Source organism: Corvus kubaryi, unplaced genomic scaffold, assembly GCF_017639235.1.
Source record: "Corvus kubaryi isolate FWS band 111438036 unplaced genomic scaffold, C.kubaryi_AGA036_p1.0 66, whole genome shotgun sequence".
In the NCBI taxonomy this organism is placed as follows: domain Eukaryota; kingdom Metazoa; phylum Chordata; class Aves; order Passeriformes; family Corvidae; genus Corvus; species Corvus kubaryi.
In genome coordinates, this window is record NW_024582054.1 from 3,327,660 (window position 1) to 3,348,407 (window position 20,748).

The following is a 20,748-nucleotide window of genomic DNA, read 5'->3' on the forward strand; positions in this document are numbered from 1 at the left end:
CTCTCTACTTCTGTTCTAAATGCTACTGCTGGAATATTGAAGCATGGACTAGAGAAAAGGCTGGCTCTGTGACAAATGCAGCAGTGCAGGGCTTACTTGTGAGTACCTCTCCCGAGTTGTGCTGCCTTCCTCCTTCCCTCCCACACACACCTGAAAGATGAACTTGGTCCCAAATTATTGCCCTTGGCAATAGTTGAGCTTAACATTGGTGGACGCAAGTGCAGACCTGTGCTATTCAATAAAAATCTCCAAACTGCTCAAGGGCTAACTAACTCTGTCACTTTTCCTCTGTAGTGGCCAAGGCTGCTCATGCCAAGGGGGTGGCAGACCTCTGCCTTGGGTCTTGTGTCCCATGGGACTCCTGCTCCCATGAAATTTCAATGGACAGCCTTGTGTTGCAGTTCATACACTACCAGGGAGGTAACAGCTTCCCCCAGCACCAAAGCCAAGCACACTGCAGCAGCACAGAGCTTGGCTTGGGATGATCCACCATAACACTGGGTTCCCCATTTATTACAAATCAAAATTTTGAGCCTCACAACATTGAAATTAACTGAGATACTGCCTTAGCATGTACACATACATGCACACACTGGTATTACAAGTTAAACAACTTTTGTCCCTACAGTGACAAGAGACCACCCAGGTTGTAATGCAGCCAGGAAGGGCAGAGCAAAGCATCATTGCTTTAAGCCTCACAGCTGAATGGCAGGCTCTGCCCTACAGACTCAGGAAGTTTCTATATCTCATTTGGGAAAGTGAAATCCCTGTTTAAGTGTTATCTCTTCCTGCATCTGCTGAGATTTAGAAAGAGCCTGCTCTGGTTTTGCAGGACAGCTGCTCATTGCACTGTCAGGCTCCTGGGTGCTGGGGATTGCAGTGTTGCAGGCCAACAAACTGCAAATCTCTGTCCAGCATTCTCAGCAGAGTGTGAACCAGTGCTGAATGCACACAGCAATGCAACCCTCTCACCCCTGCAGGTGGGCTGGAAATGCTTTGCTAACACTGCCTCTCCTGGGATTTAGGCTGCCTCTGCATTTCACAATTAAACTGTTTTGAGAGGCCAAATCCTGCTGCTGCATGGTCTGAGCACCCTCAGATCTGGGCAGAAGGAATGCACACCCCGCAGACACAGAACTGCATCACAATTACGGTTATTAGTCAGTACTGTGCTGGTGAGGTCCCTGCTCGTAGCAGGACATAGAGCCATCTGGGCAGCTGCACGCTATCTTTGTGCCTTGCCTGTTCTGCTCTTACTTCACCCCAAATTCATATGGAGGAGTTGTCTGACCCCCACTTTTATCAAGCCTGCAAACCTTGCTTCCCACACAAAATGGACCAGGAGGGCTCCCATTCAGACTCAGGTCCCACCTCTCTGAGGCACAAGAGAGGGATGGCAGGTGAACTGAGTGTATCAGCATTTGGCAGATGACAGCCTGGGGGGGTGAGCAGAGAGCCATACTGCACACACACTGCACACCAAGGTGGGAAGCTTTGCATCAGTTTTCGAGCATTCATGTTTAGAGAAAGGACAGGTCCAGAAGGGAAGTGAAGCTCTCACTGGTTTTGAGGAGCTTGTCTGACTCCCCATAGCCCTTCTAGTCAGGCTTCTTCCTCTTTATCCTTTACACATCTACAGAGCAGTTCAAAGCAAGTAAGGAATAGAAAGAAGCTTACACTTTTCCAGACTCCTGTAGCATCTCCAGCCACTGAGCCTGCTCAAACTCTGATTCGGCTGCTAGAACAATGTTACCCTGGAAGAGGGGAGGGGAGGGGAAAAAAACCCAGATTAGAGATGCTGGTGCCTTATGCACCTCTGTGCACTCATGGCATGAACTGGACACAGCTGTGGTGGGAAGAGAGCCCACCACAGTCTTCCACACGGGAAGCAGGATCACACAGGAGCAAATATGACCTAGGCCTACCACACATTGGGAAGTGTGCACAAGGCAAACAGTCACAGTAAGAATAATACTGATAGGGCAACATGAGCTCTAGGGCTCCTAAGAATGTGTCTACTGGTCTGCTAGTATCATAAAACCTGGTGTCAGAAAGTGCAAGTTTCCTTGCTGGTTGTCAAAGCAGCAGCAAAACCTTGAGGGGACTTGGGATGTTAAGTCACCCTTGCCCTCAGGATAGTCTGTCCAGGGAGGGTAGGCACACCTTGGCAGGGAGGGAAAAGACTGCCAATAAAGCTCTGCTCATCAGCATTAAGCTGTTCTGTGGGGTTTGGAGCTTTTGAGAAGAAAAGAAATATACTTACATGGAAGTCTTCATGAGAGATCTTTATGGCATAAGGCATGTTGGCCTCTTCTTTGGGCTCCACGATGCAGCCTCCCAGGGGTATGACACCCTGGAGATAAAACAGGGCGCTCTAATCAGTCAGAAAAATCAAATATAACTATCAACCAATCAGGAGCTGAACTTTCACCCTCAGTCACTTGTGGGCCACTGCCCTGCCTTGGCTACCCCAGGAGGGGCAATACACACAGTTCCTGAAAAGCAGAGGGACTCTCATCACCACCAGGATACTCCCAGCCAGCATCTGAAAGGGGGTAAAGATGGCAGTCCTGCCTTCACCATGGAGGGAAAGCTGTTAGCCAGAACATGGAAACAGGAACTCTTTCATCAGGGAGGAAGGGATCTCCCAATTGATTCAGTGTGGTATCATGACAGAGGCTCTGCATTCATTAGAGTCACTGACAGCAGTCAAAACCCCCATGTGCTGCATGGGGGCACGCAGGCAGCTGGCTGCCCCCAACCAGGATGGGTGAAATCAGCTCCTTTGGAAGCTCAAGTGCTACATCAGCTTCCAGTGACTACAGAGGACAAAAGCAGGCTCAGAGCACAGGGTCACCCTGTGGAGCTCCAGGCAGCAGAGCTACAGAGGCCACTCCTCAGAACTGAGGACATGTGGGTTACCAGCTCCTAATGAGTGCAAGTACAGGTTAGGAACAAGAGGCAAATGGAGCTCTTAACCCCACCACTGGCTTTGCCAGCAGTATTTTTATAGCCACAAGATTAGTTGATTAGATCATGAAAACAAGGGAATATATCTACTATCAGGTAAAAAAAATAGAAGTCATATGCCTGCTAAATCATTAAATATCCTGGAAAGGTACCAATGCGATTCTTTCTCTTTTGAGGCTTCCCTGGACCTGTGAGATCTTTGTGACTTATTGGGACTTATCTCTTCTTCACTTGCTGGGCCCATGGAGGAAGGGGGAGGGGGAGCTAGAAACAGAATTACTCCCTCCTTGTGCAAGCAAACACTGCTCACCTTGGGATGGATATTGAAGTATTTATTGCTTTCAAAACTCTTCTTCTCATTCTCAGCATAGTACAGCAGGAAACTTTCCTTAATGATGAAGAACCTTTAAGACAGAGAAGGGAAATACATTCTGGTGAAATGGAGGTTGTGGTTCACAGCACAAGGAAATCTCCACCTAACTAAAGCTGCTTTCTGAGCAGAAGAGTTTACTACTCCCACCTAAGTCTGAGGCGAGGTGCCTCACTTCTGCTCACAGCCAAGAGCTGGTGCTTAACAGCAAGTGCCAAGTTCAAGCACTTTGTGTTTGCAGCTTACCCCAGCACGCACACACCAGAGCTGTGGGCAAACCATGGCACCGTGTGCTCACAGGGCACAGGGACAGCGCTCTGTGCCCCAGGCAGGACCACAGGCTTTTGCCATCTCTACATGTGTGCTCTCTCTAGCTCGTGTGTTGAATTCAACCTGTTGGAGAGAGCTGCTCTTTTATTCAAGGGTCTCTCGCATGGGTTAAGAGCAACTAAATGCTCATTTGGCAATCTGCTGCCTGCCACCCTCTTCCCTCCCATCTCAGCATAAACCAGAAGGGAAGTGTTTCCACTCTAACACAGAATTGCAGCCTAGCATCCCCAAGTGACTCCTGAGGCAAAAAATTGGCCACCAAAGCACTCAGGAGCAGAAATAAATTTGAGAGATATTTTTAAGCAGAGCACCTGGCAAAGTCTCCCTGACCTTCACAACTACAAAGGAAATAGAATTTTTTTTTTTCTCATATCTGTAACATTAAAATATGCCTTGTTCTGCTCACTTAGCCTCAGGTATGCTCTGATGATCATTGTGCAGCAGCCACAAAATATCACAGCTTCTTTAAGCTGAGCTTCTAACTTACTGGAGTGTGTCCTGAAAATAATGATTAAAGGAGTACCACCTTTAACTTATTTGGATTTTTGAAATGCTCCTGAGAGAGTCCCTCCTCTCTTCAAAAATTGAGGTTGCATGCACTCTGCAGGCGAGAGATATCTCACTTAGTTTAAATTTGGTCTAAATCTCTGCAGCATTCAAAAATTATGAAGAGCAGCTGAAAAGAAAAATGGGGACAACTTTAGTAGGGAGGTTTCAAAAGAGTAAATTACAAAGAAAATGTGTTGTACTGTTTTGTACATATTTTCTGACATGAGAAAGGGATTTGGGAAGAAAGTGAAAAGCAAGAAGGTGAAAATTATTTTTAAATGCCTTGTTACACTTCACAAACCACATCTGTGTAAATCACTTTCATGTGGTCCCAAGGACAAGAGATCATGAAGAAACTGGAAAGGATAAGGCATTTCTGTGAATAATAAGAACATTCCCAGGAAACCTTCTTGTTTCTGGGAGGGAACAAGAGGAGACCACCACAGGCAGTACCAGTTTAGTTCCAAAAACTAAAGAAAGATGTTGAAGCTGGCAGAGAATTATCACCAGAATAATAAAATTATATCTATAATTATTAATAATAATTATTATAATTATTTTTCTTGGGTGAAAGCTTTACTGCTTCCATCAGCTTCTATCTCTTGCTCTTCTGCCGTGGCTCTGGCAACACAGATGAAATTGCCAAATGCCATGGAAACAGAGACCATGGGCTCTTGGGGCAATAAAAAAATGCAGAACAAAGTTAAACTTCTGAAAGTCTGCAGCAAACTCAAGCTCTGGACCTACTTTGTACCTTCTCCAAAGTGTTTAAAAGTGACAGTCATTGAACACGTGCATATTTATATCCAGAAGTCTTCAGAACATACAACCACCAGCAGCAGTTATTGTTCCCCAATTTTTTTCTTCTCCTCATCCTCTCATCTATACCTGTTTATGCTCAAATCAAAGGTGGGGAGAAGCAGGCACTTTGTTTCCTCAGCAGGACACATTTGATACCCTGAGGACATCGTGGTTGACTGCCCAACCTCACCTCTTGCTCCTGACCACAGCCTGACAAAATCTCTCTAAGCAGAACAGCACAACTCAGTGCAAAAACCACTCCTCTGTGCTGAGCTTATTTAGTAGGTAGAGGACTGAAAAGGTGCTCATTCACAGTGCAGCCTGTCAAGCAAGCCGTCAGAGTAGGAGCAATTGCTATTCACCTTCCACCCAGGGGACCACCACCATTCCAGCCCAGACTCCTGTTCCTGTGCACCTCCCAGAGGAGCTGCATTTAATATTCCCTCAGCTGGGAAAGCAAGGGGTGACCCTGCCCATGGTGGCTGTCCCATACTTGAATTGCTCAACTACAAGACACCTGCCCATTTAGCAGAGGCACTGGGCACATCTCTGGGGGATGCATTACTGATGGAGTAGATTAATTGATGTCTCACCCTTGGGTGAAACAAGGACTGGCATGTTCAGATATTTCAGATATTTGCATTAATGGCAAAGGCAGCCATGACCCCTGCAGCAGGCCCAGAGCTGACACTGGCCAAGGCAGGTATCAGAGACCTCCAGAGAGCAAACAAGGCTTGTTCCTGGTTCCTCCTGTCCACATTTCTTCTGTGAACAGAAGCCTTGTGCCTTCCTGATTAATTTTTCCTCCCACCTCTGGTCATTAGCTCTATAAGAAAGTTTTCCTTTGAGTAGCTGCATCTTCACGTTATGCCTCTAATGCCTAGTTCAAGGAGGACTTCCTTTTTTAGAGGAAAATGTTGCCTTATCTGCACAATACATACAGAAATAACATCTTAAAAGAACAAACCTGCCTGCCCAATGGCCTGTGCCTGGTCCAGTGAGTCAGAGGGAACCAGATACTGTGGGCACAAGTATGAATCTAGAGATGCCAGAAGTCAACACCACACATGACATGGAGAAAGTCTACTCATCCTGTTCGACACTTTTCAGTCTGAATGATCTCAAGAAACATTTTCCAGACAGGTAAAGATATTGATCTTTAACTCTGTGTGATTTTAAAGCCAGGCTTTAGTTTGTTACGTACTGTTTGTTGCTCAATGCTGATAATCCTCGTATTATAGATTATGCTCCAATGGAAACCAAAATCAAAGCAAAAATAAGAACAAAATATAGCACAAATCTCTGAAAATTGATGTGTCTCTCACAGATAAATGAACTTTTAGATCCCTGACCTCACAGATGTGGAGAGAAAATATGGGGATTTGGAATGAAAATATACAAAATAAGAGCTTAAAAAATAATAATAACAAAATCCCACTGCAAGTAATGAAGGAAAACCATCAAAAATCTGGTTAGCTTGTGGGCATAATGTATTTATGCTCAGATCATGTTCCCTCATCTATCCTTACCTGGAAAGCAACACCTGAGCAACCAAGATTGTCACTTTAAATGACCTTCAGGACAAAGTCTCCATACAACAACCCAGGGACAATTGACACAGCATAGTGAAAAGAGGCATCAAGTAAAGGAATAGAGGAGAGAGTTACAAGACTCAAGAGCAGGTTGAAGAGTAAAGCAGCAGCAAGGTGAGCAAGAGCAGAAAGGGAAAGGATGGCCAAGGGAGAAAGGGGGAAGACACCCAGTTAGGACTGTGATTGGAGGACTGGAGACACTGAACATGTATCTGAATTAGGCACAGATGTGGCAGCAGAAGAAAAGGGAGTGTTATAAAGGCAGGGGAAGATTTTGAATACAAACAAGAACGCAAAAAAGAAGCAATTTAAAAATAGAGCAGAGTTCAAAACCTTGGAGAGCAGCAGCAGCAAAGGTGTGAGAGGTGAGACAGGCTGGCACAGCCACACTCCACAGGCAGCACAGGTAATACAAGAGCCATTCATGTGGTCAGCTGCTCTGGTCACCCATCCCTGCTGCTGGATCCTGCACTATGAAACCGCTGAAACCACAGTGTAATTAAACTGGAATAGCAGAGGAACAGTAACAATTTGAGTGACTCAGATGTCACTGAGTCACTGAGAGCAGAAACAACAGCTCTACAGGACAAGTTGAGATACCTGATCTCTGAGGGGAAAGTGCTCTCTTTGTATCAGAGAGGGCTAATTAAATTAATTAGCTAATCTTTGTACAAGTTTTTGACATGACAATGGCCCAGATGAAGTAGTTACACTATAAAACTGCAGCAGTCTCCCTGGTCCTTTCTTCCGGAGGTGATTCTCTGGGCACCGGTCCAGGAGCACAAGCAGCGAATCCCAGCTATGAGATCAGCCCAGCTCTCTATCCCTGGGGACAGCTCAGGAAACTGATGAGCAAATGATCTTTATCAGCATGTCAGGTCAGAGTCCACAGTACCTGCCCCTCACTCTTCCTCACCTGGCAGGCTTCCCTGCCTGCCTCCTGCCCTGGTGCCCGGCAGGAAGAGGTGGATGCTTCCTGGCAGCCAGCAGCAAGTGGGACGTTTACATACATGGACGAGAGGGAAGCACATGCTCTCGCAGCCCCGATGTCTCAGCAGCCCCTGCTGCCCTGTGCTCCACACACACACTGCTCTGCAGCTGTGTGATTCCCAGGGGGTTTCTGAGCAGAAAGCAGTCCTAAATAATTATCTTTTCCATCTGTCCTGTGACCACTGTCAGTAGCCACTGTGGTAAACAAGGTTATGTGCATGCTTTGCCACAGACAGGACTGGTTCAAGAAAAAAAATTCTCTCTTAACTGCGCTGTTTCCCTCCTTCCAGCTTGTCATCTCTGATGGATTTACTGAGAGATATAAGCATATTTTGTGCTTTGCTCTCTCCTGTTTTCAACTTCTCATGCTCCACCTTGCTTTTCTGACACTCAGTTGTCTACCAAGCAGATGCCCCTCCTGGCACTGTCCCACTGAACCCCAAAGTCTCAGACATAGATGGTAACAGACAGTTTAGAGCATGACACTCCTATATGGGGCTGGGATTATTCATAGTAAAGAAGGTGTCACTTCCATCCTGGAAAGCTACTGCACCCTATTCATGCCATATCCAGGGCAGGTATGCACATTATGCATTTCACTCCAGCCTCCGTGCCAGGCTGATGCCATTACCAGTAAAACTTTTGTAGCAGGAGAGACTAAATTGCTTATTATTCATTAGAAGGAAGAATGGGGTGCAGTTTGTTAGGAAGAGAAGGATCATAAGTCAGGGACCAAGAATATGATTTTCCAAAGCCGCTCCAGCAGTGACCCAATCTTAGACTGGTCAAAAGTACCAGTAAACTCAGAAGACAGTTGCTTCTCTGTTGGAAAGATATTTCTTTACAAGGAAAGAAAATTCACATTAGGCATAGAACTTCTTTTCTTTAAGAGATAGGCATCAGGGTGCTGCTAATGGCATTTCAAAAATCAAGCTCTGAAAGGCAGCATGCTCAGATGTCAGCCCTGCAGATAAACACAGCCACACTGCTCCAGTGCCAGAAGCATCCAGCCCACTCTTGGACAGTACCTGAGGCAGCACACAAATATTTGGGCTTCAGAGTAGACCACTGCATGGGCAAAAGGAAGGACTGAAAATGCTTCAAACAGCTGCCTCTAGTCAAGTCCAGCTGTCCCCACAGGTGCCATCAGATCTAGCCCTGACTAAAATAAAGCTCTGCTATCCCTCCCTGCTCCCTGCATAACCTCTGCTGGGACAATGTGAAATTCCAAAACCTGGGATTTCCATCACCAAAGTACTGGACACCACGCCTGGACACTTTTTCCTTGATCTATTATCTAATCCGATTCCATCCTTCCCTTAAACAGTTGCTTTTCTTCTCAATTTCTCCAGAAACATTGCTGCTACAGCCAAGTGAATGCAATCAAGCCAGTAAGTATCATGTATCTCCCACACAGACCTATGTTCATGGCTCACGGCCTGATGAGACCAATTCTCCCCTTACACACTGTTTTATCTCCCATATCTTGGAAAGACTTTCCTTGGGACTGGGAGTAGTACTGTTGTCCAAGATTTCAGGACAAAACCTACGTTTATCAGAGATCAGATCCCAAATGACATCAAGCAATAGTCAATTTTTTTTCTTAATTTATCTGGAGTGGGAAACATCTCTTCTCCTTTTCATAAAAAAATGCACTTGATCAGCTATGTGTTGCTGGGCCTGGGGGGAAAGAAGGGGAAATGAATGAATTGCTCATCTCCCCATAACGATTTGTTATAATAACATGCAAGGTTATTTTACTTTAAAGCAAGTCTATCCCATGATAAAACAAACAAACCAACCAACAATACATTGCTCCTCTCTTCAAGTCTTTTTACTCCAGTACCCACTTCCTTCCAAACCCTACAGATTCCCTGTGTTCAACTCTCATTGACCTGTGTCTGGTCCTCCAGGACCCTCAGCTGCTGTGCTTGCAACTAATCTTCCATATCATCCCTGACCCACAGTCACCTCCCCTTCTGTTCCTAGCTGCTATCACTAAAATATTTACCACTTGCTGAAGATGGGGGTGACTTCTAGGAATAGAACAACACTAAATAAATAATGACAGAGGGAGCAGAGATGGGCCATTTGCCTGCAAGAAATTTTTATTAGGGAGAGCCTTTTAAGAAAGTCTCCTCCACGGCAAATTACCTTCCCCTCTGTTATTCTGTCCACTTCTTTTCCATAACACAGTCGCATTAGTTTCCAGATGTAATTCATTTATTTATCAGTATTTGGGAGCTGAGTAGGGAGCATCAGCACAAATTCTTTTCTGGGTGAAAATAGGCTGTTCTTGGCAGGGGAGGGAATAAAACCCACACACAGGCCAAAGACTGCTACAAAAACAAAACTGCTTCCCAAGTAATGTTTTTGTCAGGCTATGCCATCTTCACAGACTGGGCAGCACTATGGTTACTACAGAGAGCAAAGCTGGGAAAGCTGGATTTAGAAATGGTTTGTATCTATACTGCAGACTACAGCAAAGAGGTACTTACCCACAAAAGGTAAGTGCCAGAGATTCAGTGATTTCCATAAAGAAACTACACCAACTCTAAACTGATCCACCATTTCAGTATTATAGAACTTACTTCTGTCCTTGGTTAAAGGTTATGGCAAATGCTTTCCAGCTCCAAACTTCCTGGCTGCTGATAGACAACACACAGCAGCTTACAACTCCCTTACATCTCCAGATGGGAGAGAATTCAGAGCCACCTTCTCCCCAGGGAAGAGTCTGCATGTGCTGTTCCAAGCATGCTGTCACTGTCAGGCAGCACAGCAGTACTGGAGCTGGTCCACAGACCCCTGCAGACCACACACACATACAGACCCACATGCAGTCAGCTCAGCCCTTGCCTCTGGCACCCAAAGGACTCAAAGAGCTTTGAGTGCTAAAAGAACAAAGGCAGTTTAGGGGCAAAACACACGAACTGACTCTTCCTCTTTCATATGATAATTATTCAGAGGAGGCAGTTAGTCTCTATTCCCACCCTGAAGTGCACATAGCACAAGGTCTGGACAGATAAAGAAGAGAGCACAATGGGGTGCCACATGTGTAAAGCAGACTCAGAACAGCAGGGAAGCTATGCCCCAAGTTTTACCCCAGCCTCTGCCTGGCTGCACTTGAAGAGTCAAGCACTCAGGCTCTTAACTTATCCCAGAACCCTTAGGCTTTGTATTTCATCCGAGCATCCCTCAGCAACCGGGCTTACCTCCTGGACCATTTGGCCGACTGCCTCCCAAAGGGTCTCTTCCAGAGCACACCGTACAGCTGCACTTTGGTGCTGATGTCCAGAGCATCTGAATCCGTCTGTTCCATGGATGGAGAAGGGGATACAGAACTGGATTTTGAAGCGAACATTATAGATGGATCTGGTTCTAACTCTCCCCCTCTGCGTGGCAGCTCAGGGAATCCGATTAAATGCAATGAACCAGCAGGACGTAACCAGCCCAGCAGACAGAGAGACTGGGCTTTGGTTTGAATCAATAACTTGACTGCTCAGCACACAGTCAGTAATTCTCTCCCTGATGCACAGATGATGAGAGTTTTCTCATTGCGTATTACTTCCTGATGCATTGAAAACAGCACACATCCCAGCCCAAGGGAAAAAGAAGAGTGAAGAGAGTCAGACATCAGAAACACAGAGAGCCAGAAAGAGCTCCTCAGAAAGAAAGCTCTTAGCAATAACATAAGCCAAAATACCTCTGCACCAGAGCCAGCTTGGAAGGTTATTTCAGTCGACATTGCAGCACTCCATGCAGAAATTAGGGCAAGACGGATGTTTTACTGACAGGCATCTCTGACACATATTCCCAAAATCTTGCGCTCGGAGACAGGTTCTTCTGATTTGTCCTGAGGAAAATTAGGGCAGAGCGAGTGGGAGCCAGCAAGTTCAATCAGACTCCCTCTGTCATCGCAGGCAGGGGGAGAGGGGGGCCCTTGCTGTGCCAGCCTGGCACTGCCCACCTGGGGAGAGTTCACGTGGCTGCTGGGTTTGGACTGGGCAGTGTCCATACTGCACGCCTTGCTCTGCCTTAAAGGGCCATTGCTGATCGAAGTTAGAGCATAAAATTCTGCCTGCCTTCATGCCTTGCTGCATCTTGGAGATGTGGCAAGAACAGCCTCTGCCCTGCCTCTTAGGTACCAGCTCTTTCTTGGCCTCAACATGGACACATAGGAATATATCACACAGCTCAGGTAAGTCCATGTTCATCTCCTGCTTAGTACTCCCACAGCAAGCTTTTTGATCTGGTTCCCTAAGTCCTTGTTCCGCTCTTGAAACCCTTTCTCCCTGCACAGATACGAACACCGTTCACCAAAAGAACCTATCTTTTGTAATGCCCACAGGAAAGCAGATTAGCATTATATTGTTCTTTACTGTGTCCTCCCTCCCCTCCAGGATTAGAATTTAGGGAAAATCCTAGCTGCTAAAGCATCTGAGGTTTTGGGATATCATATAACCAGTACAGATGCGTACACGCTGTGTGGCGTGCATGCCATAGATGCTGAGGTGTCTGCTCCCGATTTAACCTGTGCCATCCTATGTGAATCCATTTGGATGCCATAACTGCTGCATGTCAGCCCTTCCCAATGCAGTTGCTCAGAAGAGACACAGTGCAGACACATGGTCCTTTCCCATTCCCAATCAGAAATCTGGGATGTGCTATAGGCCAGGTCACACCACAGGACATGGGCTCACTTAGCTTTATTCAGTCAGAGGCACTTGGAAAGCATCTTAAAGAGAGGAGATGCAGACAGCCTGCCTCAGGTTCACAGACTGCATTCAGTATTAGAGAAATTAGAGATGCAGGTCCCTGATAAAAGTCACAGTTGATCAAAAGATGAGGGAGTCAGCAAACTCCACAATTTGTTACTTTCTCTCACCCTGGTTTTGACCAACCTTTTTGGTCCCAGACATGGGACATGTCCCATCTCAGAGTGCTATTGAGGCAGAGGGTGGAGAAGAGAGCAGCAGATACTGCCTCCATCTCACCTGAGCTCTAACTCTTGAATATAACACTGCACTGCAGAAGAGAAGCATTAATGCTATAGACACCATTCCATACACAGCACTAAGAAGGAAATACTACTCATAATCAGGAGAGGGAAAATTTTCTCTCAAATTATGTTGCACAAAGGGTAAAAATTATTCTGGGCCCTATGGCCTCACTTTACTCTATAAATGTGCAGTGAAAAGCCACAGAGCTCCCACGTAAAGATAGATGATCTAATGCCCCTGCCATTGTACTGCACCAACAATGCAAAGATCTGACAGCAGTGACCTGAGGTGAGGAGAAACAGATTTTCATCCTTTACTTATTTTTCATTCTTTACTTATTTTTACCTTATACAGACCAAGGGAGTAAAGAGGTTTCTGGCTTTGAACATCAAAAAGTGAGATTTTTTTTTTCCTCTGCAGGCCTCTAAGACAAGCAAGGCACTGACTATTTACAGCAAATTCTTTAAAGTCAACAGTCCAGGGAAAAGAGCAACTTGCTTTTGTCAAGTGACAGGCCAGTAATGCTAGGGCAGTAGAGAGCAGCAAGGTGAATTTTCTAACTGCGGGTGTCAGAACACAGTAATCTGTAGTAAAAGTGGCTCTTTTAACATTTCCTTTATGTGTGTACTAATCTAATGAAGGGGAAACACAGTTGTACATCCTTGAGAGAAAGCACTGGAGCTTTAATAAGAAAACCTTTCTGTGGAGCAAAAGGCTGCACTGGTATGGCAATTATTTTGCTAATATGTTGTCTTTATTTTTCCTACACATCAAGCCAATAAAATTTTGCTAAAAATAAAACATTTGAAGCAGACAGCAGTGCAAGCTATACAGAAATAACACTTCTTCACAGAATATCCTGAGTCGGAAGGGACCTACAAGGATCACCTCCAACTCTTAGCCCTGCACAGGACACGCTCAAGAATTACACCATGTGCCTTCACCACAGGCCACACTCCAGTCCAAAGATGCTCCCTTTCAGTTTAAGGAGACACACAGTGGCTAACTTCAGCTGCTGAGGAGGCTTGTATTTTTAAATTTTTTTTTAAGTGAAAAGTTATACCTTCATGCTCTGGGCAGCCTTTCAATACTGTGTTATGCAGAAAAGAACAAACTGCTTCTTGGGCTGGGGCCAGTAAGTTGACATGGATCAGACCTGCTGCAGAGTTGGAGAGATTCAGATCTTACCTTCCAGTAAGATAGATTCCCTTTCATTTTACAGCTTCTGATAGATTCTGATAGCCATTTTTAACCCTGAGAAACATTAGCAATTATGGGAGGTATTAGCAGGTACCTGAACAATGTGGAGAAGTCCAGCTCCACTTTCATTTATGATACATCATTCTTGCAAAGAGAAAATGTCACATGTACCCCTCAAAGTGATGCTCCAGCTTCCTAGGTGCACAGTTGAGTGCAGATGCTATTTCAAATAGAGCAAAAGCAACTACCATCACAACTAACATCAACCCACCTCTAGTGAGATACACTGACAGAGCATGTTTCTTTTGCACATGATTAAATTTTCAGTGTCAGATGGAAAGTCAGAGCTGTTCTGCAGAACTCAAAGAAAAGTTGCTCAGCAAATGGCATTAAAGTCAAATGCCTCTGTAGATTTGCAACCCCATCTGACATCACCCTTACAGATGTATAACCCCATTTGACATCATCTCTTGGTAAGAATTACGTGGTCTTGGTGACCTCTTCCAGCTAAAGCCCTTCACCAGTCCCAGCCCTTCAAAACCACTCAGATTCATGGTGGATGGCCCAGGAGTCATATTAACCCAACCATTTGCTGTGGATGTAGCACAACTTCAGGAGACTTAGAGGAAGACAGAAAATAAGGTATCAGTTTACTGAAGCAAAGGGATTTGACAGCAATCAGCCAGCCCCATAACTTGGCTTTTGGGAGGCAGTTTTCTCAGGAACTGACACCATAGTCAATGACCGTTTTTCTCAGCACGAAAAGGGGATAATTTTTTTTTTTTTTTAATTCTACTAAGAGATCTCTCCTGGAAGAAAACTCATTTACTCTAGTATTTTGTTAAAGATTTCTGCCAAAAAGCCATTTTTCAGAATACATCAGAGTGGTCACCCACATTTGAAAGCTTCCTCTAGAAGACAGCCCACAGGCTTCCTGCGAGGCACCAGTTTTTCCCCCCATCAAGCCTAAATACAGAGTGATCACATGGCTGACAAACAGAAAATGTTTGGAGCTTCAGTAGTTAAATAGGCTGCTTCCAACCAGCAACTTGTCCAACAGCAGAGAATAAATATAGCTCTACTTGTTTTCTTTCTTTCCATAGACTATGAATCCACTGCCACACACTCCCTTCCTCCCTGGGGAAGGGCAGTGCTGCATGCCTGCAAGCCACGCTGCTCCAGCAGCCCCAGCCAGTCAGATCCCAGTCCCATCTCTGAGGATGTGGGAGAGTGCAGCAGCCATGAGAGTGCTACTTCCCACAGCAGGAGGAGGGCTGAACCTCCATACAGAGGGACAGGAAAGAACAAACCTTTCCCCAAGGTTTTGTAACAGCATTCAGAGCTGGTGGACTTGCTGCTTGGAACTGACACCACCTCCATTTCTATTTACCTTTCCAAGTGCATCTCCTTTTAGCTACATCTTACCTGCTTGTAAATTAACATAATTCTACTCAATCCCAAATGTGACAACAGCAACAGCAGTTACCAAGGGCATGGCTTGAGCAGGTGACACAGCTGAGCAGCAATGGCTTAGGCCAGTGCTGCTGGAAGCTTTCTGCATATAAAGTATCAAAGTCGAGGACTACCCATGGTACAGTTGCCAGGCGAGTAGCATGGGATATGTAAAGGACAGCTCAAAAATTTGTAAAGACTTTTTTGTCCTTTGCACCCCGTAGTGCCCAGACACTCATGAGATCCACCAAAGAGATCAGAGACAAGGTTCAGAGCAGTTCTTCTGGGGGAAGTTCAATTGCTTACTCAGTCCTGTTAATTTTGAGCATAGAAAAAGTGCTGCCTTTGCAACGAGGGCATGGAAGCACCATTCAGTATCCCAGGGCTTAGCTTCCAGACCTGGCAATGTCCTTATCTGACTGAGGTTGTCCTGTGCAGGGCCAGGAGCTGGACTTTGATGACCATCGTGGGTCTCTTCCAACTCAGGATATTCTATGAATCTAGGCAGGTAACTTGACTTCCCACTGTTCCTCATGTGTACTAAATCCAGAACATCACAAGAATACATATACCAGGACAGTAGTTTGGGTACCATGGGCAGCCAAAAATCCTGCAAAAGAGAAGGATTTGTTAGCATTTCTTTGGCAGAATAATGGAGGGGGAAAATGTAATACCTCTACATATTAAAACAGGCAAACAACCAGAGAACCACCAGCACGCTTCAGATCTGACAAAAAAATCCAGCAAGAAGCAAATGAGATCCAGGGCTGCCCATTCTGTAGAAGGACACTCCTTAGCTGTTCCAACACCGGTCAGTATATCTGAATTCTCCAAGTTTCTAAAACCAGGTTAGGTGCTGGACTTCTATGCACAAAGCATTTCTCAACTGCAAAGGTTTCAATATTGATTGTGGTCCACCAATTTCTACCCACTTTGTTCTCTTGGGTCACAAGAGGGAAAGAATTCATAGGCTTAACTTTTAAACAATAAATACATATCCAGGAAAACAGAACTGGCCAACCCACATATTTATTTCATTTGAAGTTCGTAAAATGCCCTGCACACAGAGACCAATATTGCTCTTGCATACACATTCAGTGCTTCCTTTACACCTACCATTGCTGTGATCACAGAAGGCAAGGCCTTAAAAAGCATGGACACTGCAATTAGGACTTCATTCAGGAGTGGAAACTGCAGGGACCACACCACCAGTGTTCTTCACACCCTTTCCCTATACATTGTGCAATGCCCCTTAGTTAGCTAGTTGGAGCAGCCTCCTCTTCAAGTTTCTCCTTCCTGCTCTTGCTCATCGAGCCAGTCACAGCAAGGTCAGGGCTCCTGCTGTGCACATACACAGGGCAGGCACAAGACACCTCTTGCCTCCTTCCTATCCACATTCTCAAGTGGTTATCTAAGTATAGAGCACAAAGATCTACCGCTGCCATCTATCATAGCAGCAGACCATGACAGCTCTACTCTAAACCCTGCAATGTTGAGGAGAGCCAGCAGCCAGATGAAAGAAAAACTGCCTGGCAAGGAAGGACATTGAAGACATTGCTCTCTGCAACATACAGCAGGCTAAGAGGGCCATCTCCTTTCAGTCTCCTGTGAGCCATGCTGCCACACAGCTTTTGTAGATGAGGCTTCTCTCATAATGCCATAGTTTAGATTGTAGGGATAAACATGGAAAAGCTCCCAGACCCACTGCCTTAGTCATTCACTTGTACCCTGTCACCTTCACGTGACATCTCTACACAGAGCAGGTATCAGGGGTACAAAGTTTTGTTCAAGATCAGTCGCCTCTCAATTTCTTTGTCAAAAAGAGACAAGAGAACATTGGAAATTCATTGCAGTCCTAAAACTCGACTCATTCTACTGATAGCACCACCCTCTGAGGACAAGAAATGCTTGAGTAAAAGGACAACAGTAAAAGTCATTCAGAGTAGTAGTAAGGCTCATAAGCAGGGTTTTCAGCAGGCCTCTTCACCCCTGTATAACCATGACAATCTCATTGAAAGTGTTTCTTCACACAGCAGAATCCCATTAACCTCCACAGACTCCAACATAACTATAATCATATATCATAAGTTAATTACCACTTCAGATACTGGGCATACAGATACAGAACCAGCATTTTCCCCCTAATAATTTCAATCTGCTTTTAGATTTTCCAAATACTATATAGCTTTGGTGTCAGTCAGCATGATACAGCTTCATTTTTATTAGGTCTACAAGTTTTTTTGAATGAGGCATTTTTCCTTAACCCCCATCCACCATAAGCCTTCGTTAATCTCTCAACATCACAGACGAGAGGGAGAAGTGCGGTGGTAAGGAGGGTGGAATGTTGTGCAATTCTGCCTGCAGGGATATTTGGATAAGGCTTGCACATATCAGTAGAAGAATGGCTTAATTTGTCAGCTGGAACAATAGATGACAGCTCATCATCTTGCTGCTGTGCTCATCCCTAATGAGTCTCTCATAAAAATGCTGATGTACATTTTTATTTCCTTAACAAATGAAGGAACACTCCACAGCAATCATCAGGAAGCATGCAACACCACAGCTCCTAAATATTTAAGTTTGTAGTGGTAACTCTTGTAACATAAATATACCCAAAGCACTTCCTCACATCTCCGAAAGGATTTACCACAGACTACAGTAATTAAGTCTCCAGTTACTGAGGTGACATATTTACTAAATACACTAAAAGAATGCTAATACACTGCATAATGCTTTACCACTGAGTTTTGCTTGCAAAAAAACAAGACTGTCTGGGAAGAATACTGGCTTTCCCTTCTTAGTGCTTTACATCTGCTTGTACCAGCTTTAACACCACCTCTGTCATTTGATTCAGTTCTCATACTGACTTTACATTAATCAAATTCTCTTGTGGTTAAGCCAGTATAAAGAGATTACACTCTCTCTTAATGACACAGGTCCTATGAGCTACCAGAAAAATCAAAAGCAAGCAACCAGCTGAGAGGATTGCTTATCGCTGGAGTGAAAGAGCTAAAACACTGTCTCACAGGATCTTAGATAAGTCTGTAGACAGCAAGTGCAGCAGAAAAACAAAAATCCTTTTTCTAAATGAATTGCTTATGAATCATCTCCATCAAGTGCTATCTCTTAAATGGATGCATGAAGTTGGCAAATGCACACATCACTCATCCTGTAACAGCAACATTCCCCTTTCTCTTTTCTGAAAAGGCAGGTCTGAAACCCAGTCCTGCTTACAGGGCAGCTGGAAAGTATGGAGAACATCTATACACTATGTCAACTCAGCAGCTCTAAGAGAAATCTCATCAATGTATACAAATACTTGAGAGAAGGGTGCAAAGGGCATGGAGCCAGACTATTTTCAGTGATGCCCAGTTACAGGATGAGGCAATGGGCACACACTGAAATACAGGGCACTCCCTCTGAACACTTTTTTCCTGCTTTACTGAGCACCAGCGCAGGTTGTCCAGGGAGGTTGTGCAGTCTCCTTCCTTGGGGAAACTCAAAAGCCATCTGCACATGGTCCTGGGTAACTGGTTCTAGGTGGCCCTGCTTGAGCCAAGGTGTTATTTGACCTCTGGAGGTCTCTTCCAGCCTCCATCACTCTGCAATCAGTGCTTTTGACCACATTCAATCAGTGCCTTCCCACAATATGCTAAGGAACTTGCCAAGTACCATCCCCACACCTTATTAGAGTAAGGCCAGTCCATGTGTAAGCTGCTCAGATTGCTTTATTCCTTCCTGCATTGCTCCAGCTGATAGTTCTATCATACAATGTCAGACAAAATTGCAGACCACTGGCTTGCAAAACCCAAACCGCACAGATCTACCTAAAGATCTGAAAAGCCTATGCAGCTGTTTCCTTAGGGACTGCCTTGGGACAGGCAGTCAACTTCCCAGTTATTCCAAGTATCCCAACCCTGATTCTCATCCTTTCCCTAAATCCTGACAGTAGCAAAAGAATGCTGCAGTGGTAATAACTTTCTTCTACAAACCCCTAATATTGTACACACAATGGCAGATACTTTGGCAAGACACAAGCACCTTTCCATTTGCTCCTCCATTTATGTATTTGACCCCTACATGTGTTTTAAAATGTTAAATCTAGTCCCAGCCAAGTCTGGTAAAGTAACATTTTCAGTCAAAGCATGGTCATTCTTTAAAGTTGCATCTTGCCATATAAATCCACTGAATTTCTTTTTCTAAAAGTCTGCCTCTTCTATAATCACAGCACACAATGTGCAATTTACAGGATTAAAAAAAAATCTTTTATTAAAACCTATAGTCCCTAAAAATGTGGCTTAAAGTGTCTTATAGGAAAAAAACCTGACTGCCCTGCAAGCTTTAGCTCTGATAAAACAGAATTAATTGTCCAAGCACTACTCCTAACCCCTGCCCGAGCACCTGTTTCAGAGACCACTACTAAAATTTAATATCCTACTATTCTTTGCCACTCAAAATTATGTTGGTAGAAAATTAAACCCAGAGAAATTCAGGAGCCTGAGAAGGGAGGTTTTCTCCACAGCAAGAGCACAATCCTTTCTCAGTAATAATGACCACCATGGCATCAGAGAAAACACAGGAGAGCTATGGCTGAACAGGCTTCCATGTGATTACAGGCTGCAGGAGGAAGGTGAGCTGCCTTCCAGTAAAACTGCATCAGCAGTGAAGGCAAAGCAACACTGAAGAGCTGTCAACAGGTAAGCAGTAGGATCACTGGGCACTCACAAGGAAAGCTGAGCTGGGACTCTGTGCCTGAAAATAGCAAGAAGATAGGAGGGGAAAAAACCCCAACAAACCACGTAACAGGGGCATGAAATATTTCACCAGCACTCTTCCCTCATAAGACAAGAGCAAAAAGCAGGCTAGGGTTTAAAGCTGACTTTTCAGTCAAATTTCACTGAAGCCCATACATGTATAGGAAAGACTACTTCATCACAAAGACTCCAAGAATGGAGGGACTTAGTGTGTGCATTTTGGGTTTGGGACTGATAAGACTGAGAGCACTGGATGGAATAAAGACAATTTCCTGTAGCTTCAAAGGGTCCTCAGGCCTTTTAACAGTGCCCTGGAGCAACCTTAAACCCATCATCTCCTTGTTGCCCTCCAAAGAGGTCTCAGCTTTGGAAGCTCCAGAGATTTCCCTGGGGGTGCAGGAGGAGACAGCTTCAGGGCAATGCCAACTCCTAAATACTCTGTGAGAGACACAAGTTGCCAAACACCCTGCTCGAGTAGAGCTGTCACATCATCTCTGCATTAATACCTCTGAACACATTAATAGCCATATCCAAAGCCACCTGCTACGCTGCCTCCCAAGATGCAGTTTCACATTCCAGGTTTGCAGGAGGTGCTCAGACATCATGAAGAAAAGCAGCAAACACCTTCCCACAAAAATAAAATGTACTGTCTGCATCGCTTGCATCCCCATTTAACAATGTCATTTCTTTCTGTCACAGCTGTCACAAAACCCCATGCAGTAAATGACAAGCCAACTCCA

The 20,748-nt window shown here is 44.9% G+C and overlaps 1 protein-coding gene across 4 annotated transcripts in view; it reads right to left on the reverse strand.

The window, feature by feature from the left end:
- PLEKHD1 (pleckstrin homology and coiled-coil domain containing D1) overlaps positions 1-20,657 on the reverse strand; it is a 38,620-nt gene extending 17,963 nt beyond the window's left edge. For 2 of the 4 annotated variants that reach the window (XM_042047057.1, XM_042047061.1), the window contains exons 1-4: positions 10,815-20,657; positions 3,281-3,374; positions 2,264-2,353; positions 1,678-1,754 (exon numbers count right to left, since the gene is read on the reverse strand). In XM_042047057.1, coding sequence (XP_041902991.1) covers positions 1,678-1,754; positions 2,264-2,353; positions 3,281-3,374; positions 10,815-10,963 — 410 coding nt within the window. In that variant the 5' untranslated portion in view covers positions 10,964-20,657. The remainder of the gene's footprint in view (positions 1-1,677; positions 1,755-2,263; positions 2,354-3,280; positions 3,375-10,814) is intronic. The other 2 variants (XM_042047058.1, XM_042047062.1) reach the window with 2 other exon arrangements.
- Positions 20,658-20,748: the final 91 nt, after the last annotated feature.